This window comes from Heptranchias perlo, chromosome 8, assembly GCF_035084215.1.
Source record: "Heptranchias perlo isolate sHepPer1 chromosome 8, sHepPer1.hap1, whole genome shotgun sequence".
In the NCBI taxonomy this organism is placed as follows: Eukaryota; Metazoa; Chordata; class Chondrichthyes; order Hexanchiformes; family Hexanchidae; genus Heptranchias; species Heptranchias perlo.
In genome coordinates, this window is record NC_090332.1 from 40,815,001 (window position 1) to 40,840,962 (window position 25,962).

Below are 25,962 nucleotides of genomic sequence, written 5' to 3' on the forward strand. Positions count from 1 at the left end.
TGTTTGCTGCATATGGCACAACTCTGTCACAACCTCCCTAGTGAAGTGCAGCCTTTGTAGACACAAGATCATTTTAACCCTGCCCACCCAGCAGAAACCAGGCAGGCATTTAAGCTTCCTGTGGAATTCGCCACCGACATCCTGTACTCTTCCCGCAGACTATGATTTTAACTTGCTCTTCTGAGCTGGAAACCATTGAGGTCATTCTTTAAATATGCATATCGGGCTCCAGTGACGACATCGGGGTCTGATTGTTATTTTAACCATGGGCCTGGCAGGAAAGCGCTTGTGTCGTTCCTGCCAGGTCAACCTAGTGGTAAGAGGAACCGGAGCCAGAAAAGGCCCAAAGAGGTAAGTTTGTTTTTACTTTTTTTGACTTTGCTTGCGGGGTTAGGAAGAGCAGGAGTAGTTCCCCGGGCCCCACAAGGAGACTTTAGGCTTTCTCTGTCCTGGGCTCCCCCCTCACCTCTGATGACGAGGCTCTCCCAAAAAACCCTCCCAGCGACCTACCTGAGGACAGAGTACCTAGCTTTCCCTACCCCTACTTTCGGTCCCCAGCGATGGCCTCCTGATGCCGACATTGCTCTCCCGCCTGCTGGCCAGCTGTTGTTTCCCACCAGTTTCAGGGGGGAAACTGACCAGTATGCAAATGAGGCCAAAGAGTTAAAATCGGCTGAGCCTCGCGCTGGCAACGTCTGCGGGGGGAGAGGGTGGAAAGGGGGTTGCTACACGCTGCAGCCCCCGCCTGCTCAATTCACCCCCCACAAGTTAAAAATGGTACACACAATTTCTCAGACAAATCCAGGTAAGTGGATCTTTGTTGGTAGATACAAATTGGAGGATAATGGTGGACACTTCAGTGCAGTACTGAGGGAGTGCTGCATTGTCAGAGTTGCCTTCTTTTGGATGAGACATGAAACTGAGTCTGACGGTTCAGGTGGATATGAAAGATCTAATGGCACTTTTCAAAGAAGAGTAGAGGAATTTTCCAGGATCCTGATGAACATTTATTCCTCACCCACCAAAAAACAGGTTAACTAGTTATTTATCTCATTGCTGTGTATGGGACCTTGCTGTATGCAAATTGGCTGCTGTATTTGCCTACATAACAACAGTGACTGCACTTCAAAAGTAATCCACTAGCTGTAAGGTTCTTGGGATGTCCTGAGAACATGAAAGGCGCTATATAAATGCAAGTTCTTTCTTTCTACAGGAAGATAACTGAGGTACACAGTGCTATATGAATGTAATAGCTGCAGTTGGAGGATTCAGCTTCAAGCTTCAAGTATGTCTAAATTATCACTAGGCTCAAACCAATTAGTACACCAATTATCCTAAATATGTTGCATTTTAGATGTAGGATTGAGACAATCTTGGATCCATCCTTCGAAACATAATGCAACCATGCATTATTGCTGGCTCCAGAAACACATTATTCTGGACCGGATATTTGTTGAAAGCCTTTCCTTTGGATAGGAATATCACATTCTAACCACTTCAGTTACACTTCTGGGTATTTTAAGCAATGAAGTGCTTGCACTAAGAAATTCCTAATCACATTTTCACCTTGAAATCTGAGCACATCATCAGTAAAAATGCACCCTAACCTTCAACCAAATTAGACTGCACACCATTTCCAAGGTTAAGAACATTGCAAACTGAAATAGGTACAAAATAAAGACGAGAACAGGAACTAGTCTAACAGATTACAATAGTTGAATTCTCTTTAACAGCTTGTTTTATCGTAGTTATTGATTAAAGTATTACTAACAGTTATCTGATGTTTAAGGTGGTGGCCTTACCTCTAAGCGTGGAATATTTGGTAACATGGGGAAACTGGAGACAATGATGTGTGTGTCATATGGCCGGATGGAAGACATGATGTTCTCTGGAGCTGCAAATGGAGATGTTTACATCTGGAAAAATAATCTTCTGCTCAAGACAGTTAAAGCCCACGATGGGCCTATTTTTGCTATGCATGCCTTAGATAAGGTGCCTTGAATTTCGTGTTATGATTAATTATGCTAATTTTGAAGTATGCATTATGTATGGACTACTATGGGGGTAATTTTCACTTTCGGCGAGGGTGGAAAACTGGCATAAGTGGATCAGCTTCCATTGAAGTCAATGATAATGAACATATGTTCTCATACAAACCCTCTAGATAACACCTTCCAAGCAGCTTTCATCCCAAGCCTCATTGTGTCCTTGTGAGCTATACAATAGACATATCCCTGTTATGTTTTTAGGGTTTTTGAAACTTTTTTTTTGGGCTGAGCATCTCAGACCACTTACATAGCTGAACTTTCACTCTCTATTTTCCAGAGAATGCTTTTGCTTACCCAGATATCTAACTAAGTTAGTAGCAGCCCAAGGATCAGAGAACCCATTTCATTTTGGTTTACTAGTTTTATTGCATATCCTGATGTGATCGACCTTGACTTTGAAAGGCTAAGTCTTAAGCTTAAATTGTCAAACAAATTTATTAAAAAAAAGAATAAGTGAACTGTAGCATTGGCACATTGTAGATTTTAGAGGAACAAACTATCGAACTGAAGAAGGGCCTAGCCCAAAATGTCAACTTGTCTGTTCTCTCCACAGATGATTGATTGACTTGCTTTGTGTTTCTAGCTTTTTCTGCTTTTGGTTCAGATATTCAGCATTAGCACTACTTTGATTTTTATAGATTTTATATTACTTATTCAGCTTTTCAAAGTAGAAAATAACGAATAAGCATGACTGCCACAGTAAACTATGTTTTCTTACATGGCGGTTTCTTTTTCTTTTATCACCTTCCACAGAAGCTATCTGGCCTCAGAATCACTGTCTGAAGGCTTCAGACAGCCTTTCGAGTTTGAACAAGCCAGGCTCAAACACTTTCCAGAAAATGGTTGGAAACAAATTAATGGGGGCCGGGAATTTCAACTTGCGATTACCTGTTTTACCTCCAGAAAATGAGGCAGGTGCCTATTTAACCAAGTCAACTAGGGTCCTGTACCTGTTTTAGGATGCAGGTGCCCTTTTATCACCTCCGCTAACTTATTCACTAATTTTAAATCAGCCACAGAAATCATGGGCATGAATAGCCTGGAGGGTGCTATTTCTAGAGATATTTAAAGGGATCATCAGCTGCTCTCAGGTAAATCACTGGTTAGTTTTTTTGGACTGCTAGTGTGCTGCTTTTGAGCTTTTCGGGAGTTTTGGTTGCAGGGACTGACAGTAATCGTTTGTGAAAGTAATTTGGCGAATCAGCAGAGGGTTTTCATCCAGGTGCTTCTGGCAAACTTCTGACTGGTTTCATTGGTTTTGCTCCTTCCTTGCCATTGTGGCTGGACGAGGAGGTGGAGGAAGAGTGGGCTAGAGTCCAGGGAGCTGCCGCCACAGAGAGAAGAGACAGATGGAGGGCAGCTTGCAGGAGGCTTTATTGCACACAAGTGTGCAGACCCAAAACTTCTTACCTGCAGTTCACTGAGGAGCAGTATGTGAGGAGACTCCACTTTATCAGGGAGGCTGTCACAGAGCTCTGTCACCTGCTGCAGCACCAACTGCAGCCCAGCACAAGGTCATTGCCTGTTGCTGTTAAAGTCATTGTGGTCCGAACTTTCATGCCTTGGGGTCATTCCAGGCTGCAGCAGGTGACATCTGCAACATCAGCCAATCAGCTGTGCAGGTCCGCATTTGCCAGGTGCTGGAATGCGCTCTTTGCCAAAGCCAATGGCTTCATCTCTTTCTCCATTGATGCCACAAAGCAGGAAGATGGGCTCTGGGTTTTGCCAAGATTGTGCCTATAAAGCAGTGACCTCAATTTTGAACTATTTCTGTAAATCAGTTCTTATTCCAGAAAATGTAATTGGATTTTGTGTTTGAGAAACTATTTCATCTCAACAAATATTTTGATTAATAGGGTATTCATTCATTTGATATTTAAGGCATTTGGCTCTATTTAATACCTAAAATAAGTATTATATTCTAGTTTCAGTCTTTGGCATTGAAAAATGTTATGGGCCTCAAAAAGTTTAGTATATACAAATTGTTCACTCTGTGCAGCTCCTTAAATCAAATATTCACCTAATGAATTGTTTGATATAAATTAGCATATTAATTGCTGGCAACGTTCTATTCTCTTTGTTTACTGAATTTATTTTTTGTCAATAAGTAAAAAGGTGTAGCATTACAGATTTTTTCTAATGAATCACTTGAAATGTTTCATAAAAACTAAAAATGTACTTTGTATTGCTCCTAATCAATATAATTACATTTCTCTTAAGGGATTTGTAACAGGTGGCAAAGATGGTGTTGTTGAACTCTGGGATGATATATTTGAAAGATGTCTAAAGACATATGCTATCAAGAGAGCAGCCCTATCACCTGGCTCAAAAGGTATCCCTTAGTATTAGCCTAACTAAATTCACATACTTGTCAATCTTTCTTAATATATATATATATATAAAGCTTAATCATTTTCTGTTATGGGGAGAGTAAATATAGGCCCTGAAATTCCTAGGCCTGGGCAGGGGGAACAAGGGTGCAAGTTGGGCTGGAGGGGGCAGGACCTGTTTCTGCCAGGTCTCTGTCCCTTTTTTTAACGTCTCAAAATTCTGATTGTGGCACAGGTGTCTTTTATATCAGACCCCTTATTTCCTGACATCACCAAAACACTGGGACTGGTGGGATGACATCCTCAGTCAGAAGTCCCACCAGTTATGCCTTTCTTGCAATCAGGGGAAAGTAATCCTGCAGCAGATGGGTAATTTAAAACAAAATTTTGAGATTTTCTGCCCAATCACCCCCTCACCCTTGATAGAGCGGCAAGATTATGCTCCAAAATTTCTGGCGACTGGCAGGGTGCATGCCCACAGAGCACCACAAATGGAATGGGTGCACAACTCCTTTATGTAAATGACTGTCCCTGGAATTGGGGACAGGGTCAATTCCAGGCCAGACTAGTGACCAAAGTCCTGTGCTCCAAAAATTTCAGGGCCATGTTGTTCTGCAGCCAAGTGAGCTTCCATTATCTAAGGTGAAAATTCACATTGTCCTAATTAAAACAGAACTATTTGCATGTGTAGTACTACAATGACAGGAGAAATCATGACAGTTTATAAATCTGTTAGCATGGATATAGATTTTATTCACTATAAATCATTATGATCTCAGGAAACAGATTGTCAGTAGGAACATAGGAACAGGCCATTCAATTAGATCATGGCTGATCTATACCTCAACTTTATTTATCCGCCTTTGTTCTATATCCCTTGATATTCTTATCTAACAAAACTCTATTGATCTCAGTCTTGAAAATTTCAATTGCCCCAGCGTCTACAGCCTTTTGGGGGAGAGAATTCCAGATTTCCACTACCCTTTGTGTGAAAAAGTGCTTACTGATTTCACTCCTGAATGGCCTAGCTCAAATTTTAAGATCATGTCCCCTTGTTCTGGATTCCTCACCAGAGGAAATAGTTTCTCTCCATCCACCCTATCGAAATCTTTTATCAATTAGATCACCCCTCAACTGTATGAAATCAAGGAAATGAAAGTTTCTGCAACCTGTCCTCATAATCTAACCCTTTAAGCCTTGGTATCATTCTGGTGAATCTGTACTATACCCCCTCCAAGGCCATTGTATCTTTCTTGAAGTTCAGTGCCCCAAACTAAATGCAGTACTCCAGATCAGATCTGACCAAAGCTCTGTGCCAGTGAAGCATCATTTCCTCACTTTTGTATTCTAACCTTCTTGAGATAACAGTCAACATCCCATTAGCATTTTTGATTACTTTTTGTACCTATGCACTAGCCTTTAGTGATTTGTGTATATGGACACCTAATTCCCGTTGCTCCTACTATGCTCCTACTCTCTCACCATGAAGAAAATATTCCGACTTATCTTTCTTGGATCCAAAGCGGATGACCTCTCACTTCCCCACATTGAACTCCATCTGCCGTAGTTTTGTCCATTCACTTAGTCTGTCTATGTTCCTTTGTAATTTCCTACTCCCATCTACACAACTTCCTGTGCCTCCTAACTTAGTGTCATCTGAAAACTTCGATATACAACACTCTATTCCTTCATCCAAGTCATTGATATATATGATGAAAAGCTGGGACCCCAGTATATATCTCTGGGGAACACCATTTGTCACATCCCATCAATCAGAGAACATTCCCTTTATCCCTGCTCTCTTGTCTTCTACCTCCCAACCAATTTCTGACCCATGTCACAAGGTTACTTCCAATTCTGTGCATTTTCATTTTTGCTTATAATCTCTTCTAAGGAACCTTATCAAATGCTTTCTGGAAGTCCATAAAAACTTCCCTATTCACCATTCTAGTAACTGCCTCAAAAAATTCAACGAGATTAGTCAGACATGACCTACCTTCACAAATCCATGCTCTCTTTGATCAGCTCATACTTGTCCATGTGCTCAGTCATTCTGTCTCTGATGACAGATTCCAGTAACTTCCCCACAACTGATGTTAAACTGTCAGATCTGTGGTTGTCTGGTTTCTCCCTCCCTCCCTTCTTAAAAATAATGGAATGACATTTGCAATTTTCCAACCTAAAGACACAATTCCTGAATCTAGAGAGCTTTGGAAAGCTATGACTAACACACCTGCAATTTCCTCACCTACTTCTTTTAATACCCTGGGGTGGAAACCATTAGGTCCTGGCGATTTGTCTATCTCAAGTCTCATTGTTTTCTCCATTATCATTTTTTAAACTTTTATTAAATACACTAAGTTCATCCCCTCGACTTAGTTTTAAGTTCCCTTGTATCGGTGAAAACGGATACAAAGTACTCATTTGAAGAGTCTACCATTTCCTTATTGTCCATTATTAGTCATGCCTGCATCTGTCCTTAATGGGCGCACATTTTCCTTTACCACTCTTATCTTAATATATTTCAAAAAACTTTTGCTGTTAGTTTTAATTTCCCTTGCAAGTTTTTTTCATATTCCCTTTTTATATCTCTTATTACTTTCTTTGTATTCCTTTGTTGCATTTTATAGCTCTCCCGATCTGCTAGATTTCCACTTTTTGTTGCATTTGTGTAGTCGTTTTCTTTTAGCTTGATACTATCTCTTACCTCATTTGTTTATCATGATTGCTTAGCTACAAAAGTGGAGCCTTTGTCTTTTTATACTTCCCACCATTTGTCTGTAAGTTTACCCATTAACAGTTTCAAAAGCCATGGTGGAGATGAGGAGAATGTCTCTTACTTAGCGAGTTGTTATGATCTGGAAAGCATTGTCTGAAAGAGTGGTGGAAGCAGATTTAATAATAACTTTCCAATTGGATAAATGCTTAAAAAGGAAAAATTTGCAGGGTTATGGGGAAAGAGCAGGGGAGTGGGACTAATTGGTGGCTCTTTCACAGAGTTGGCACAGGCACGATGGGCCGAATGGACTCCTTCTGTGCTGTATGATTCTATGAAAACTGTCCCGAGTACAATTTTATGTTTTATCAAGGTGAGAAAATAATGTGTTTTCACATCTGCATGTGATAGTGCTTCTGGCACCAGTTAATAGCCTTGTAATATATCATTACTCATTTGCACTATTTCATGTAATCGAGCAATGCTACGTTCAGTACTAAATTTAGTGTTTATCTACTGTTGTACCTAAGCTTTTTGGTACACAGATGGGGAAAAGGTATAGTTTAAAATAAAATTAACAAAAACATTCAGCTTTGTAAAAAAAAAAATCACAAAATGGATTAGTTCTAGAAGTATAAACTAGGTGGGTAGAAGAATTTTTTCATGCAAAGGGTTATTAGGATATGGGATGCTTTACTACAAATGGCTGTTGAAATTATATCAGTCAGAACATTTAAGAGGAAATTAATAAAACATTTGAGGGAAAATATAAAATGGTATGGGGAATGAACAAAGAAACAGGAATAGAATAGGTAGCTCTGAGACACAAAGGCAATGGGCCAAATGGGCTTCTCTTATGCTGAAATTGATTTGATTCTACGATGTCTTTGCAGGTTTACTTTTGGAAGACAATCCTTCATTACGTGCCATTACATTGGGACATGGACATATACTTGTAGGAACCAAGAATGGTGAAATACTTGAAATAGATAAAAGTGGACCTATGACCCTGCTGGTTCAGGTATTTATTTTTTTGCCATTTTCCAGCACAGAGCCTCATTCGATAGGAGCGCAGATTGGATAGTCAGGCATAGAGATGAGCACACTCAATTGAAGGCTTTTCAGATTTTCTAGTTATTAGGAACCCTAACTCAAAATTTACCCAATTTGCTAACTTCTTTTAAACTCTCTCAAGAGATGAGTTGATGCATTGAGTTAGTACACTGTTCTTTCATTTCTGGAAACTAACCTTGAATCCAGCCCAGAAGGATGGAATAGAAACCTTTATCTGCTAAATGTAAAGGTCCCCCATCAAATGACTTTGAGCAGCATCAACTCAGTTTCAAATGTATATTGGTCCATAGAACAGAAATGTCCACATACTGGCTAATGCAAGAAAACTTTGTGCTGGTTTACAAAGATAACAAAGGTAAGTACAGATGTGGGAAGCTATCACCCCATCTAGCTCATCATTCCATTGAAACCTACAGTTCCCCCATTAAAGTATCTAACTGCCTCTTGAATGACTCCAGAGTTTCTGCCTGCAGTACCCTTCCTAGAACACCACTTAAGCTTTTGATCACTCTTTGCATGAAGAAGTGGTCCCTGCAAAATTCTTGATCTGCATGACTCTGCTATAGTAGATAGTGCATTTTGCCATTGAGAGTGCAACACTTCTTGACGCATAATTCAATAGACTTGCTGCCAATCATTAATGTTGATTAAACTACCTAATTATAAAGAGAAAATAGCTGTATATGAACATACGAAAAATGACTGGTAGGAAAAAACCTACTGGTCCATCCAGCCTGTCCCATATAATTGTGATGCCTTGAGCATCACAATGCATACACTACTCATCCAACCTGGAAGCCATGCAGGTGATCGAAACTAATCCAGGAGACCACTCTGGCCCTGATTAATGTCATACAGTACCTACCTCATGTATGAGGTTATCCCCACCCCATCCAGAAACAGGTCCAGCTCTTGCTTGAAGGAATTCAGTGAATCAGCATTCATCACACAAGCCAGCAGCCTGTGCCACAGGTCCACTATTTTCTGGGGAAAGAACCACCTCAACATCTAGTCTAGTTCTACCTTTACATAACTTGAGATAGTGACCCCCCAGTCTTGTATTTTTCCTTTTTTGGAGGTTTTCCTGCTAATACTTTTCTTTATTATTTTCGGTTATTGTTGACTTTAAAGTTGCTCCTTACAAAGAGGTGATGATGGATATTCCTTTAGGTGTTTCAAATGTGCTGCACAGTTGAGATGAGAAAGAAGTGCTTGTGAGAAGGCAACAAATGGAGGCCCATGAGGAATTTTGACCTCACCCATCACCACCACCAGTTTGTGAAGACCTGTTTTTGCTGCCTCCACTTCACAAGACAGGCTGGCATCTGCTGCATAATGGACTGAACACAAGGGAGAATGTAGCAGGGCATGCCGGGTGCAGCTCTAGGCATATCTTAGAATGAGGTGACAATGTAGCGAAGCTACAACAGATGGCAACCAGCATGCTAAACACATAGAAAAGCATTCCATAGACAGCACTAACTGATTCCACAACCAAATGATCAGAGCAAAGCTCTGTAGACCTACCACATCCAATCAAGAATGGTGGTGAGCAGTCAGGCAACTAAGAGGAGGAGAGGTGCCATAAATATTCCAATCATGAACCATGACAGAGCCCAGCATATGAATGTATGAGACAAGGCTGAAGCATCCACAAGTATCTCCAGCCAAAAATGTCACATGGCCGATGTTACTCTGTCATCTCCAGGGTTCCCACCATCAAATGTGGCACTGTCCAAACAATTCGGTTTACTCCATGATATTAAGAAGTGGCTGAATGCAGTGAAAACAGCACAGATTACTGTCTCTGACAACATTTTGGCTGTAGTGCTGTAAACCTGTGAACCAAAACTAGTCACCTCTTAGCCAAGCTGTTCCAGTGCAGCAATGACACTGGCATCTACTTAACAATGTGGAAAATTGCCCAGGTATGTCTTGTCCACAAAAGATAGGCTTAATCTAACCTGGCTAATTATCATGCTATTAGCCTCTTCCAAATCATCAGTAAAGTGATGAAAGGAGTCATCAATAGTGCAATCAAGTGGCACCTATTCACCAATAACTCACTTACCAATGCTGAATCCAGTTTCTGCCTTAACCACCCTGCTCCAAAACCTCATCACACCCATGATCCAGACATGGACACAAAAGCTGAATGCCAGAGGAGAAATTACAACAGAATAGCATTTGACTGAGTATGGCATCAAAGAGCCCTAGCAAAACTGAAATCATTGGGGTCCAGAAGAAAACCTGCCAGTCAGGAGTCACACCTGTACGCAGGAAGATGGTTATTGGAGGCCAATCATTACTACCCAGGACTTCTATGTTGGAATTCCTCAGGGTAGTACTCTATGCCCAACCGTCTTCAGCTGCTTAATTAGTGGCTTTCCCTCAGTCAAGGTCAGGGGTGAAGCTATTCACTGATGATGCCACAGTATTCAGCAACATTCACAACTCCGCTGTTATTCAAGTAGCCCATGTCAGCCAACAACAGGACCTGGACAAATGCCAGGCTTTGGCTGATAAGCGGCAGGTAACATTTGCACAATCTTGTGCTAGGTAGTGAGTGGGTCTTCAACAAAAAGTGCCCAACCATCTCCATATGACCTTGAGTGGTGCCACCGTTGTCAAGTTCCCCACCGTCAACATCTGGGGGTCACCATTTCCAGAAGCCTAACTCGACCAGCCATATCAACAGTGTGGCCACAAGAGCAAAGCAGAGGCTGGGTACTTTGCGATGAGTGGCTCACCAACATTTACAAAGCTCAAGTCAGGAGTGATAAAACACTTGCCACTTGCCTGGGTGGATGCAGCCACAATAACACTCAAGAACCTTGACACCATCCAGAACAGAGCAATCCGCTTTATCAAAGTCCCTTCCACTGGAGTCAATATCCACCCCTGCACCACTGGTTCAGTGTGGCTGCAGTATATACTATCTACAGAATGCATCGCAGCAACTCACCAAGCTTACTTTGACAGCATCTCCAAGCCCTGCAAGTTATACCACTGAGAAATGCAAGAGCAGCATCATTATGGGAACACTACCAAGTCACATTTCATCCTAATGTGGACACATGTCACCATTCCTTCATCATCGCTGGGTCAAAATTCCATAATTCCCTACCAAATACCATTATGGAAGCACCATTGCTACAAGGACTGTAACTGTTCAAGAAGAAGGCCCAGCATCTCTTCAGGGCAATTAGGCATGGGCAATAAAATGCAGCTTTGCTGGCATTATCCACATTTCAAAAACAAATTTTAGAAAAACCCAACCTCTGCATCAAAGATGGCTTGTTCCAAGAGGTCAATTTTACCATAGCAGGAAGGTTTCATGCAAACACATCCTTGCAATCCACCCTAGGAGACATCTGTCAGATCAAACAATTTGCTGTGCACACATGTCTCAGCAAAATGATAACTGCTATGTTTGCAAGGGATAATACCGTCAACACTTTTCCTGTGGAAAGAGGCATCTGCTGGGCAGGATGCACAGCTTTCATCAGCTAACAGGGTTCCTTCAAGCACAAAGAGTCACACATGGCACCAGTATAGGCATGAAGGCTCTTCATATCAACCTCATGACCTTCATTAAGAAAAGAGTGCACACTCAATTAATGTTCAAGTGGCATCTGACCACAGAGACATCATTGTTGACACCAGTAGCTGCTATCTAGGAAGCAGCCATGCTTCACTGTGCAGCATTCCATAGTGCGCACATTACTTTAAGAAGAAGGAACACTGGGTGGATGGCTCTTAGCAAAACAGGACTATCTTCTGCATCTATGGCTGATGACCCCACTGAGATATTCCCTAACAGCAGAAAAGCTGTTCGTTGATCCTCAGCTGCCATTTCCATCTTCAAGAAGAGTGTGCCATGAGCTTAGGCGCAATGAAATAATGTGTGTAAACGGGCAGTGGTTGTACACAGTACTTGAACTGCTACCTTCCAGAGGGGACTGTAGTTCCCAAATTAGGTTTTTGCCATGGTTGATGGGTCTCCAAGAAATGTGAATGAAAGAGGAGTACAGTTAACTTCACCTTGCTCGTGATATCAGTGCAGATATGAAGAAGCTGGCTTACTCCATTAACTCATGTAAGGAATCTTACAACACCAGGTTATAGTCCAACTGTTTTATTTTTTCAAATAAAACAGTTGGACTATAACCTGGTGTTGTAAGATTCCTTACATTTGTCAACCCCAGTCCATCACCGGCATCTCCACTCCATTAACTCAGTCAGTGACCTTTCTCCATGCAACTGACACCCCTGCACTTTTACTGAAGGGTTGCCTTCAGCCCCAAATATGCCATCTGCCTGTAGTACACCTCCAACTTTTCAACATTAAAGAGAGCAGTGTTGCCTACATGTCCCCACTGTGTCATTGTGAACAAGTGGGCAACTTTTCTGTCACCACCACAGCTTCCCTTTTTTTGGGTGAGCCAGCAGCCTGTTAAGAGCTGCTCTCAGTCAAGTGTACTGCAGGACAAGCTCTACAGGCAAGCTTTTCCTTTGACTGTAGCCTAGTGAAACGAGTGGGGGACTTATATTGCAAAATTCAGCTTGGACTGCTTCCATTGTAAGCGAAAAGTGCTCCACATTGGACCAGCACAACACCATATTTGATGGGCTCTCCTACTACACATTTTGTGCTGTTATCATATGTGAATGGTGTCCTGGCATGCTAAATAGGCACACCCTACCACACCTCAGTTGCTAGAATATTTCCACAGAAGCATCTGAGAATTTGGATGCACATGTGCACCACCACCTCTCTCCTCCATGAGCAAACAAGCTAGGTACAGTTGAACATCAATTTTTTTCACAAAACAAGCTCCCATTTAAGGAGTTGCTGGAAGCCTTTAAATTCTACAGCAGTGCCATATATCCAACTCCACAAGCATCAAGTGACCAATGGGAGGGGTTGTTCATACTAGGAGAATATTAAAATTAAGCTGACCGCAAATGTTTCTACGAGGTGAGCACATTTGATTTGGCAGCTGTGAAACCTGCTGCAATTGGATGTCTCAAATGGAAAAAAAGGATTCATTCCCCAAAAATGACATCGCTCAAAAATGAAACAAATGAAAAATAGCCCATCAATGGGAAACTTTTGTTTAGAAATCAGACACGACCACACAAAAACTGAGTTTTAAACACAATATTCCACATATATTGTGACAAAGTCTTTTGAACCTATTGTTTTCTAAACTCTAATGCTCATAGCTATTTTATACATTATGCAGAGCTCTGATGTAATTTATGATTCATTTGCATTATTGAATTTGTGTAAGTCATACCAGTGTAGTTAAATAAATTTTAATTTGATTTCATTTTTCTTGATGTTACATGCATAGACCAGCATCAAAAGTTAATGCAAAATTTGATACAAATATTTTTAAATTGAAATTATGATATGGATGCTTGGATGGTTACATCAGGGGTGAATTTTATACAACAGCATCATAACAATCTGCTTGCTAATAATTTGAAAAACCCTTTGAATACATGTAGTATGTAGCAGGCTGAGGGCTAGGAAAACAAAAAGAACTTTGTCATAAAAAGTTTCTAATTATTACAGTTAAAGAAGCATATGTCACTGTAACTATATTATGTACATGATTTGGCATGCATAGATTGCAAGAAATCTATAATCAAAGGGCTAAATAAATCATTTGAAATATATTTTAAATTCCAATTTTATTTCCTTTTCCTCATTCAGTGTTATGACTATAAATGATGTTCACTGAACAGTGTTTATTTTGCATTATCCAATTAGGGTCATATGGAAGGGGAGGTTTGGGGCCTTGCAACCCATCCTATTCTTCCTATCTGTGCTACTATAAGTGATGACAAAACATTACGAATTTGGGAACTCTCCTTCAACCATCGTATGCTAGCAGTACGTAAACTTAAAAAAGGTAAATTCTAAATTGTTTTTTCAATTTAACATAATAGGTTAAAAACTGTCACTCAGTGTATGATCATGTTTTGTAAAACCATTTTTAATAGTCAAAACCAGAATTATTTAATATATTGTGTGAATTAAATAAACACTTTCACTCTAAGAAATATTTCATAGGAATTGATCATGCAGAAGAGCAACACAGTGAATGCAAATTAATATTTGCAAATCTTTGTTGTATCTAATTCATTTACAGGAATATTATATATTCAACCTTTTTATATGCTTGTTTGATTATATGCAGCATTTTCATTTGCCAGATCTATTGCAGTGTTGTCTGACCTTTCGCAATTAACTGGGCTCCACTGTGCAAGAAATGGTATACTTACACCAGACAACATGCATTTAGGCAATGATTGATTTTTTTTAAGAGAACAATTGCTGGAAATATCTATCTGTGTTTATCGATATAAAGGTTAAAAAAATTATGTCTGTGTTCACATTTATAATAGCTTCTTGTTGAGCATATTTCTATCCTGCCATATACTTGCCTTTGTTTGAGTCCTCCCAGCTCTTGGTTTGCTTCTACAACATTGGTGGCGCTGCGGAATTGTGCTCCACAACACTACTCACATGAGACTCACTGAAATCAGGTCTCTTGACTCTCCTAGGTCCCTCCAGAGTTTTCTGCTTTTTAATTTTTTATATTTTTAAAATGTTTTTATAACCTTTTTACACCTCTTTCTCTCTTTCAAATTAACAAACTGCCATGGCTCTATGAAGCCCCATGCTGTTTTGGCCTTCTCCCCTGGCTGGATGCCTCTCACTGCCATACTGTTTAGCACCTGTAGTCTAGGTGTACACTCATACTATGAAAATTCCCACTCTTCAATAGTCGGCAGCCCTGGCATTATCCTTTCTGCTCTCCAGGATAGCTAGCCTGTGGCCCAGACAGATCACTCCCACTCCGCACAACCATTGGCCTGCGGTCTTGGCCAGATCCTTCTTACTACCCAGGATCATCAGCCAGTGGCAGTGGCTGAATCCCTTCACTTCGCAATAACCAAATAGGACAGAGAAAGGTAAGAAAAAGAGAGAGAAGAGAAAGAGACAAGGAAAAAGCCAAAACAGGACAACGAGAGAAAGAAGCATATGAGGGCAGTGAAGGAGGTGAGACTGAAAGGAAAGAGGAATGAAAGATGGAAGGAAGTGAAAGAGATAGAGAGGGAGAAAAAGAGAAATGAAAAGTAAAAGAGAGACAGTGGGGAGAAATTCAACTTCATTTCGCCTATTTTTTGGGCGTAATTAATGATTTGGACTTGGAAATCGGAAGTACAATTTCAAAACTTACGTACGACACCAAATTGGTAGTTAATACAAAGGAAGAATGTGTCAAAATGTAAGAGGACATTAATAAGATTGCAGAATGGGCATGTAATTGGCAAATGAATTTCAATATAGATAAGTGTGAGGTGGTGCATTTTGGTAGGAAGAATAAGAAGGCCACATACTACTTGGATAATAAGAGTCGAAATGGGGTAGAAGAGCAAAGGGATCTCGTGGTACAGATGCACAGATCACTAAAAGTAGTGACACAGGTTAAAAAGGCCATCAAAAAAGCAAACCAAGCACCGGGGTTCATTTATAGATCGATAGAAATGAAAGCAGAGAAGTTATATTAAATTTGTATAGAACCTTGGTTAGACCACACTTGGAGTACTGTGCACAGTTCTGGTCTCCATATTATAAAAAAGGATATAGAGGCACTGGAGAAGGTGCAAAAAAAGATTTACAAGGATTATACCAGAACTGAGAGGATGTACTTATCAGGAAAGATGAAATAAAGATTTACGAGGATGATACCAGAACTGATAGGATGTACTTATCAGGAAACGCTGAACAGGCTGGGGATATTTTCTCTAGAAAAGAGAAAGCCTGACAGAGGTCTTTAAGATAATGAAGAGGTTTGATAGGATAGACATAGAGAAAATGTTTCCACTTGCGGGGAATCCAAAACGAGAGGTCATAAATATAAGATAGTCACTAATAAATCCAATAGGGAATTCTGGAGAAGCTTCTTTACCCGAAGAGTGGTAAGAATGTGGAACACGCTACCACAAGGAGTAGTTGAGGCAAATAGCATAGATGCATTTAGGGGGAAGCTAGATAAGCAGATGAGGGAGAAAAGATTAGAAGGGTATACTGATAGGTTTAGATGAAGTAAGGAGGGAGGATGCTCGTGTGGAGCATAAACACCGGCATAGAACAGTTAGACCAAATGGGCTGTTTCTGTGCTGTAGACTCGATGTAACTCAATGTAAAATGAACAATAGGGGGACAAAATTTGGGGCACAATCTCCTGCGCCCGATCTGCACTTCAAGTGCGCCAGGTACCATATTGTAAATGTGTGCCTTTTAGGTGTCCAGCTTACACTGTGCAAGCTCTGCTTATGTTTTACCAAGTCTTGAGCGGCTTAAAGGGACCATTGGAGGCCACTTAAAAAATGGGCAGAAATCTTTTTAAAAGTTAAAATTCTGTGGAGCCAGGAAGTGCACCACAAAAATACTGCAGGCTTCTGCTGGCCCAGGCTCAAACCCTCCGTTTCACCAACGCCCCCCCCACCCCACTCCCAGGTACGGCTTGCTGACCAACTCGGAGTTGGAGCCAGCTGGAATTCATCAGGCCCTGACTGGCGGATTGCATCAGGACACCCAATTGGCACCCTAAGCTTGCCGGTTTCATTCATTTGGAGCTCAGGCCTTAGGCAAGCAATCGCTTTACTGACTTGTGCCCATTTTGGGTACAAATCCAGTTTCTCTCCCAGAGGCAGAGAGAAAACTCTCGGAGAGAGATTGTGGGAGAATGTGGCTGAGACAGAAAGAGAGCAAGACAGAAAAAGAAAGCCATTAAGAATGAGACAGTGACCTACTCGGGGATGTCAGGTCCACCCCTCCACCATTCTCCTGGCCCATGCTTTCCTGCTCTGCTACCTGACCACGTCCCAGCCATCAGCCCCTTCCCTCCCCCCAACCTCCCAACCCACCACTGATAATTAGTTGTTTCCACACCCCTTTTGGAATCCACCCCTAGGTTGTCCCTGTCCATCAGGTACCTCCCCCACCCAAAAGATTCTGGGCTATAAGCCTGGATCCTACTCTGAAACTGGCGACAAGTGCAAAATCCACTTTAACAAATGTATTTGCTGATATACCATCAGCAAATACAATAACATTGGATTTTGCAGTAAACAACTGCTTTCAGGCTAGGAATTGAGCTGACAGCCAGAAACAGACCAAGGTCAAGTTGGGCCACATACTCCTGGGAGTGTCCCAATGATGCCATATACCTGTGCCCACCTCAGTTCTTCCAGAGCCCAGGGTTCCTCTTCCACTACTCTCAAATCCCGGGACTCCCCTCCCAGTGCTACCTGACCCTGAGATTCCCCCTCTCCCAATTCTGAGGCACCCTTGGATCACCCTCAGTGCTCCAGATCCTAGTACTCTCCCCAGTGTTGCTGCATACAGCCACATTCCAGAATGCCATTATACAGCATCATCACCCACTTTGTGGGAAGCTCCTGTCTGAAACATTTTAAATGTTAGATGAGTGTTGTTAGAGCACCTCCTGCATCAGTTTTCTGGGTTTCCGCCTGGGAGGCACCCAAAAAGGTCACCTGGAGAAAACGGACCTTAGATGTTGCAGCCAACCCTTCAGATTGGAGTATTTGAAAATGGGCTACCAGCAGCCTCCAAAAAGTTATGTTCTAATTGTAATGAGACTGCAAGGAGGCACAGTGGGCCTTGAGGTCATCTGGCTGCTATTTTCAACAGCAGTTAGAAGGCCTCAAAGGCAGTTCCCTTCCTCGATCTGGCACCCTCATTCATTCCTAGGGGCATTTTTGCATGCGGATGAAGGCCAGGATTAAGCTGAGTTCCAGTCAGATGCAGCGCAGCAGCATACCCCCACCCACCCCCCGACCTACACTGGGGTGGAGGAGGGAGGGAAGTGAGACCCTTATAGCCTAATTGCATCCAAAAATGATTTAAGCTGTGAAAAAAGCAAGATAGCTGAATATACATGATTGCTGAAATAGTGGCCTATCAGTTTCAGTAGGCTTTACAATCTACAAGTTCAGCAACCCCATTTTAACTTTCAACTGCTTTCCTCTTGAAAAATGAGTTTAAATGCAATTATATTCATTTGAATGCAGAAAATTGCATTCCTTAAAACGTAATAAGATTTACTTTCAAATTTTGGACAGTTTGGAAAATGATAAATATAAATTAATTATACTAGTCAATCTCCTGTGGCATTGCACATGGGAGGGGGGTAGAAATTGTTATGCATTTGCCCATTTTGTGGGTCCAAAATGGGCGTAGGCACCATAACAGCACCGGAAATGCACGTGACACCATATTGGTTTGGGGGGCTCGATAGGTGTCCCTGGCTGACGTCTGAAACAAACACAGGCATCATGTAAATATGTTACAACAACAACTTGCATTTATATAGCGCCTTTAACGTAGTAAAATGTCCCAAGGTGCTTCACAGGAGCGTTATCAAACAAAATTTGACACCAAGCCATATAAGGAGACATTAGGACAGGTGAAGAGGTTTTAAGGAGTGTCCTGAAGGAGGAGAGGGAGGTAGAGCGGCAGAGAGGTTTAGGGAGGGAATTCCACAGCTTAGGGCCTAGGCAGCTGAAGGCACGGCTGTCAATGGTTGAGCGATTAAAATCAGAGTTGGGCAAGAGGCCAGAATTGGAGGAGAGCAGAGATCCTGGAGGGTTATAGGGCTGGAGGAGGTTACAGAGATAACGAGGTTCCTGCATCTGAATCAGGACTCTTTTGTGAATTCTGTGCATGCCTGAAATGTCACTTCCTTAACCGCCCAACAAATCATGGCGGGAACAGTCGGCAAGCAGCTTTCACAAGCCGTTTTATTCACAGGATTTGCTTGTTCTTAATTGCTGAACATGGGAATGCTGCTGGGCTTATCATTGAGGCTCCCAAATCAGGTGGCACAGCAGCAGCAAGGAAGGCAGCAAAGACTTGCACAGGCTGCAAGAAGAGGGTGAAGGAGTAAAGGGCGCAGGAGGCGTTACAGCATGCAGGTCTTCTGAAACAGGACATCATACCTGAACCACACAAAGGAGCAGTGTGTAAGGTGGCAGCATTTCAACAGGGAGACAGTCACTTACCTATGCCACCTCTTGGAGCGAGAATCCTTAGCCAACCACCAGGGCATGCGCTGCACTGCCTGTGGCAATGAAGATCACCATGGCTCTAAACCTCTATGCCTCTGGCTTCTTCCAAACAGTTTCTGGTGACATCAACAACATCAGTCAGTTTGCTGTGCACACTGCCATCTGGCAGGTCACTGATGAACTGTTTATAGAGTGTCAACAGTTTATTAGCTTCCCGTGGAGGCTGACTAGCAGTAAGAAAGAGTACTAGGATTTGCCGACATTACTGGATTCCCGCAAGTACAGGGCGTCAAACACTGCACACAATTAGCTTTGCATGCTCCCCATCATGAATCTGCACTGTTTCTCGGTTCACCGGTTTCCTGGCAGTAGTCTTGACACTTACCTACTGTGCCTGTCCTCAATGTCCTTTCTGTTCCACCCAGACTATCAAGTGGCAGCCAGGCTGTTGGGAGACAAGGGCTATCCCCTCACCAACTGGCTCATAACTCGTCTCAGGAACCTAGGCACAGATGTGCAGTGCCGATATAATGAGAGCCATGCAGCAACAAGGGTTCTGATTAAGCAAACCATTGGTGTCTTAAAGCAACGGTTTTGCTATCTGGACAGCTTGGGAGGAGTCCTTCAATATAACCCAATGCAAATGTCAAAATTGGTAATTGTGCAGCATGCAGCAAATAATCATGCTACACAAGGAGGAGTTGCCTTGGAGCTGCCACAGAAGGAAGAAGTGGAACAGGAAGATGAAGAAGGGGACGAGTAACCAGAGGAAGCAGGTGAGTATGGCCCAGCAGTACTCCAAGCTGCCAGAGCTGTAAGGCAGCAAACTATTGAGAGATTCTCCTGAATCATCCCTCCTCTCCCCAGAGTACCAACACTCCCTCCTTCTATCTGACCCTGTCCTGACACGCACCATATCAATGCCCTCAAACAGAACAACTTCATGGGTGTTCGTATTACATCACTAAGATTATGAAGACCAACAGCTATACCAAAACAAGACATTTTATTTAACTACTCCAAAAGACTCCATTCTTGATTTGACAAATGGTTACATGACTGATGGCTATCTACAAATCATGCCTCCTGGTGCCTGTCTTGTGTGCTTGGTTACCTATTCTAGTTTACCTACTAGGTGGTTCTGCAGTGGCTACAGCTTGGGAGGTTGAAGACTGTTGAAACTGCGCTCAGATGGCCATGCTGAGCAGCCTTGAGGAGCTGTAACCATTGAGGACCCAGGTGCAGACTGCTGGGACTCGGCTTTGACCAGGGCAGTCTGGCCCAGTTGGCTGTCTGACAGCAACAAGGGGACTGGTTGAGAGGCTGGCGAGAAAGCAGGTGTGCTGTCATCCTGAGAGAGGATAGCAGGTGCCTCTCCCATGGAGCTAATTCCACTCTAAGGTTGAGTGACGCATCCTGTTCTGCAGTGCTGCCCTCTTCTGCTCCCTGAGGGCTATGTGGAGCTTCTGGATCTGAAATGGAAAAAAGGGACAAGGGTTACCATCTAGTGGCATAGGTAGGCAGAGACAGATGAGTGACTTCTGAAAGCAGCAGCAATTTGTCATACATAATTTGTAGGGGTGAGATTTAATTGAGAAGGGAACAAGGGGAAGGTGTCTTCCAGCCTCGCCAGATGCCACACTGCTGATGCGTCTCCTGTCCACTGTGTCCATAACCTGGTCTGCAAATGGGGACAGCACACGGATGAAGTGTGGTCCTCCTCCTGTGGTTGCCTGTTCCCTGTTATTATGTGTGAGTTTGCCCTGCAAGAAAGAAGGGAGTGTGTCAGTGATAGAGTAGTGAGAAGTTTTGGGGACGTGAATGTCAGGGTAGAATAGTGTTGTTGGTATGTGAAAGAAGAGAGGTATGAGGAGGAGAAAGAAGTTATAGTCAGGAGAGTAGTAGGTGCAGAGTGCTGCAGCAGAATCAGAAGGAGGTGGAATGAAATGTGCTGCAGTGATTGGAAGAGAGTGCTGGTAATCGGGGAGGGTAGAGTGCTGGGACAACAGATAGTGCAAGATTTAGCTGAGAGTAATGAGAGATATGAGTTAAGAAGTTACCTTGACTATCCTTGTGGCATCCTTGTCATTGAACATTTTCCTGCACTGCAGCCATGTCCTGGGAATGATACATCTGCCATTGTCCCGCTGTGCCACCTTTGCCCATTTGTGGTGGACAGCTTGCCTTGATATCTTTCTAACACATGGTGGATAGAAGATGTCCTTCCTTCTGCCGACCTCCTTCGCCAATACGTCCAATGCAGTGTCAGAAAAACTCCGGGCTCTTGCAGCATCTCCTGTGCCTGCCATTGTCCAGAATTGTCAGTTATAGTTGCAAAGTGCACTTCCCCTTTAAGAGGTGCAAGCTGCCTATAATTGGCATCAGCAACGCCAAATATTAACGTTCCCATTAGGCAAGCTGCCAATGAACAGCATGGGTAGCATTGGCAGCCTGGCTACTTTATTTAAATTATTCAGGAAAACCCAGTTGTGACCTTAGTTGTGTCTTTGTGATCGGGTGCATGGCGCTCAGTCTGCATCCGAAAATGCACTGAAACCAATTTCTACCCTGTTAAGACCAAGTGCATTCCAGGTCAAGCAGAGTTAGAGGGTCGGGGGCAATAATTGGAACAATTTGGGGGAGGGGGAGTGAGGAGGATAGGGGTAGATGAGGAGGAAGAATGAGGGAGGGGAGAGAGAAGAGGGGAAAACAGTCACTTACTTTCTTGCAAGAACCTCAGGGCAAGTAAAAAAAAACATTGAGCCAGAATTTGTTGAAAAAATAACGGCATGTGAACGATGCACGCCGTTATTAATGTGCAAATCGGTCAGCAAGTTCAAGGGATTAAGAGATATGCTGCGAATTACGAATCTCCAGAACTTGCTGGTCGATTTACGCCGTTCCGCTGTTTGCTTCGCACAAACAGCATCTTGCCCTTAGCCTCCCCGTTATTTTTAAGAACTCGCTGGATTTGCACATTAATTGTCCACTAAACTCGCCACAGAAAGTTTAGCCTCGTAATTAAGTACCCTTTTAATGATGTGATAATTATTAATAACTGTCAATCAACCTCTCTGGTCCAGAAAGTGAACAATTAAAACTGTGGCGTCTCATTCCTTCAGGAGTAAATTGAGAGATTTTAAAAATGTCAAATTTTAAATTTATTTTTCTTACTTTTCCTTTGTCTTTTTTCTCTCTCTCCCTTAATCCAATCTTTCTTTCCCTCTCCATTTCTCTTTCTGTACCTGATTTGACCCTCCATCTCAGTCCTTCCTCTGTTTATTTTTCAATCCTTAAATCTCATTGGGTAAGGAACTGTTGGTCCTGCCATTCACTAAGGTCCCAGATGCCCTGTTGTCCTCGCCACACAGATATCAGCTCGCACTTCCAGCATGTTAGGGTGCAAAAAATTTTTGAGCTGAAGGGTGTAGGAAAATGTCTAACTAACGGCTTATGCCATGAGATGCCCTGCTCCAGCAAATTCTGGCCCATTATTTTGCAACATTTCTTTGCAGTTGCCTCCTCTTGCTCCACACTCCTTTAATCAGCCTTAGGCCTTAATCCTTGAGGTGTGTTTGAATTTCCTGTTGCCTGGGTAATCTACTCCAATTGTACACCTCCACTGGCGCATGAAGTCTGCCCTCCATTTAAATCTGAGCCACAGGAAATCCAGGCATTCCAGCATTTCTCAGAGCACAGTGCATTTTTGGTGCACTCTGTTCACTGTTCACTAAACCGCGCCTACCTGGGAAAACTGACCATTCAGTCTTGTACTTTAACCAGCTCTCAACCTCCTTTTTAAACATAATATTCACTAGTCCACAGTGGAATCTTCATAAACTTGATGCTAAACATGTCTAACCAATGTAGCATAGCAATCAATGGAACCAATAAAATGTTGACCTAGTCAAAACAGTAGAATATAAGTCAGAGGAAGTTATGATCAAACTGTACCATGTTTAGACCGCACCTGGAGTACTGTGTTAATTTCTGGTCACTGAGACAGAAGGGAGATACTCAAGTGATGGAGGTAGTGCAGAGAAGAACCATGAGGCTGATCTTTAGTATCGGGGTCTAAGCTTTGAGGAAAAACTGGAGAAACTTGAGCAATTCAGCCTGGAAAGGCAGAATCTAAGAAATGATTAGAGGTATATAAGATAGTAAAGGGAATGGATAAGGTGAATCCAGAATATTACATTAAACTAAATTACAAAAGTAGAACAACTGGTACAGGTTCAAACTACTGAAAGGTAAATTTAGGATGCTATCAAGAATCACAAAGATTATCAATGTATGGATAAGACTTCCATTTGAAGCAATCGAGGGAAGAAGCCTGGGGTCACTTAAGAAACAACTGGATACTGCATTAGGGGAACTTTATGGATGAAGGAATTTAGATGGGCCTGTTGGCCATCCTCATCTGTAATTATCTTATGATCTTGTTGCAACAAGAGAGGTTCAGTGAAGAAGGCCCTTCAGCCTCTTTACGAACATACAAGGCTATGGACCAAGTGCTGGAAACACAGACACGATGGGCCGAATTGCCTCCTTCTGTGGCGTAAATTTCTATGATTCTTTGATACAAACATATGAAATCGACGGGCAGAAAAAGACCAGCTAGCCCGTCAAGCCTGTCCCATAGAACCATAACGTCTGGAGCATTATGATTATGTACCCATTCCGAACAGCACATATACCCACCTGCCCACCATCAGTCATGTAATCTCCTGGGAGAGGCAAAAAGAACCCATGGCCAATCAGGGAACCAACTAACATCTAACCTAACACTACCCTTATGTAGCTTATAAACATGATATCTGATCTTCCCCAACCTATCTAGTTGAAATAGCCTCTCAAGGCGAACACGATCAAACCCTTTAATAATTTTGTATACCTCTATCAAATCACCCCAAAGTCTACACATTTCTAAAAGGAATAGACATAGCCTTTTAAGCCTTTTTAAATAACTACGGACTTTTTAACTAAGGATCACCCTTTGTGGCCCTCCTTTGGACTTTTTCCAAAATTTCTATAGCACCATATAAGGGGAACAAAATTGGACACAGTATTCCAAATGCGGTCTAATCCAGGTCTTGTACAAGGACAAGATGGTGTGCTTTGTTTTATATTGAATAATTCTATTTATGCAACCTAATATCCTGTTTGCATTGGCAACGGGGTCTCAGCATTTGTCACGAACCTTTAGAGAATAATGAACAATAGCACCAAGATCCCTTTGTCAACCGATTTTATTTCGGTGCCATGTACTGTGTAAGTACACTTAGTGTTGGCCCTTTCCAAGTGCATTAGACTACTTATCTAAGTTAAAGGCCAGAATATGGCCCACTCCCCCAGCACATTTAGATCCGCTTGCAGAAGTTCCTCCTCCTGCACAGTCCTGACATCGCAAATAATTTTATTTTATGCTTCCAAAATATCAACCCTAGCATTTTCCCATTACCAAATCTAGCTGTTCTTAAATGTGCCAATACCCTAACCTTAACCACCTTTCCTGAAAAACCTATTCCAACTCTGTATAAAAATACACTTCTGATATATGTGCTAAATTTGCTCTTTACAAACCTGAACTTGTGCCCTCTTATTCTGGTACCTACCATATATGAAAATACTGTCCATTTTCATTATAAATATAAAATGCCACATAATATAACAAACTTAGGTGGGAGGTAGCCCAAAGCTGTTGAAATCACTAACTTCTATAACAACTTACTAAACTAATTTCTCTCTACATTAGAGAAAGGAATCATTCTGTACAAAAATGGAAATTACAGAAAAGCCATATGGCAACTCTCAAAACAAGTGATTTTATTTTATTTGTTGGTTTGAAAATATTAAAATGCTTCCTTTCTCATTCCTTCTTTTAGGTGGAAGATGTTGTGCTTTCTCACCAGATGGGAAAGCCTTAGCTGTCGGGTTAAATGATGGGAGTTTTCATGTAGTCAATGCTGATACCCTGGAGGATATGGTGTCTTTTCACCACAGAAAGGAAAATATATCAGATATCAGATTTTCACCAGGTAAACCAGAATAGTTATTTTTTGCTTCCAGTTAGATCTGTTAATTATGAAAGCACTATTTTACTGCAGCATTTACATGGAATTAGTAACATCATGCTCAATGGATAGACAATATGGTGAATTACCAGTCAGAAACCTAAATTGAGGGATCCAGGTGATGTAAACCTTGAGAGCAAAGATCAATCACTTTATGGTTATTGTGTGAACCATCAGATTGGATTACTACCTTAAATTTACTGAGAGGTATCAGTTATTTATGAGTAGATGAATTTTCCATGCGATTTTTATTTTTAACCATGGTACGTTATTTCTGTTAAATGTTTTCTCTTAAAAAGGCAATGTGACAAAAGACATAGGTGTAATTGATTGTATAAATCAGAACCTAAAAGTATGTTTAATTTATGCTGTCGGGCTTGTAATATTACCAGGCTGTTTTAGAGTGAATTACAAGAGAATTCACCACCCCGTATATGTCATTATTTTTGCAACTTTTGAAAAAGGAGTATGACAGTTGTACTCTATTGTTGTCAGTAGAGCTATGAACTAGCACACAATAAATAATGCTGTAGCTGTAACTAGCCAAACTTTTAAACTCCTACAAATGAAGTATGTGTGAAAAACGTCTCCTACAACATTCTCCC

General features: G+C 41.9%; 1 protein-coding gene across 1 annotated transcript in view; it reads left to right on the forward strand.

Moving 5' to 3' along the window:
- The window catches only part of LOC137324570 (echinoderm microtubule-associated protein-like 6), a 436,862-nt gene that overhangs the window by 235,949 nt on the left and 174,951 nt on the right, over positions 1-25,962 (forward strand). The window contains exons 20-24 of the mRNA XM_067989009.1: positions 1,790-1,992; positions 4,269-4,380; positions 7,988-8,115; positions 13,951-14,092; positions 25,169-25,321. Of these exons, the coding sequence (XP_067845110.1) occupies positions 1,790-1,992; positions 4,269-4,380; positions 7,988-8,115; positions 13,951-14,092; positions 25,169-25,321 (738 nt within the window). The remainder of the gene's footprint in view (positions 1-1,789; positions 1,993-4,268; positions 4,381-7,987; positions 8,116-13,950; positions 14,093-25,168; positions 25,322-25,962) is intronic.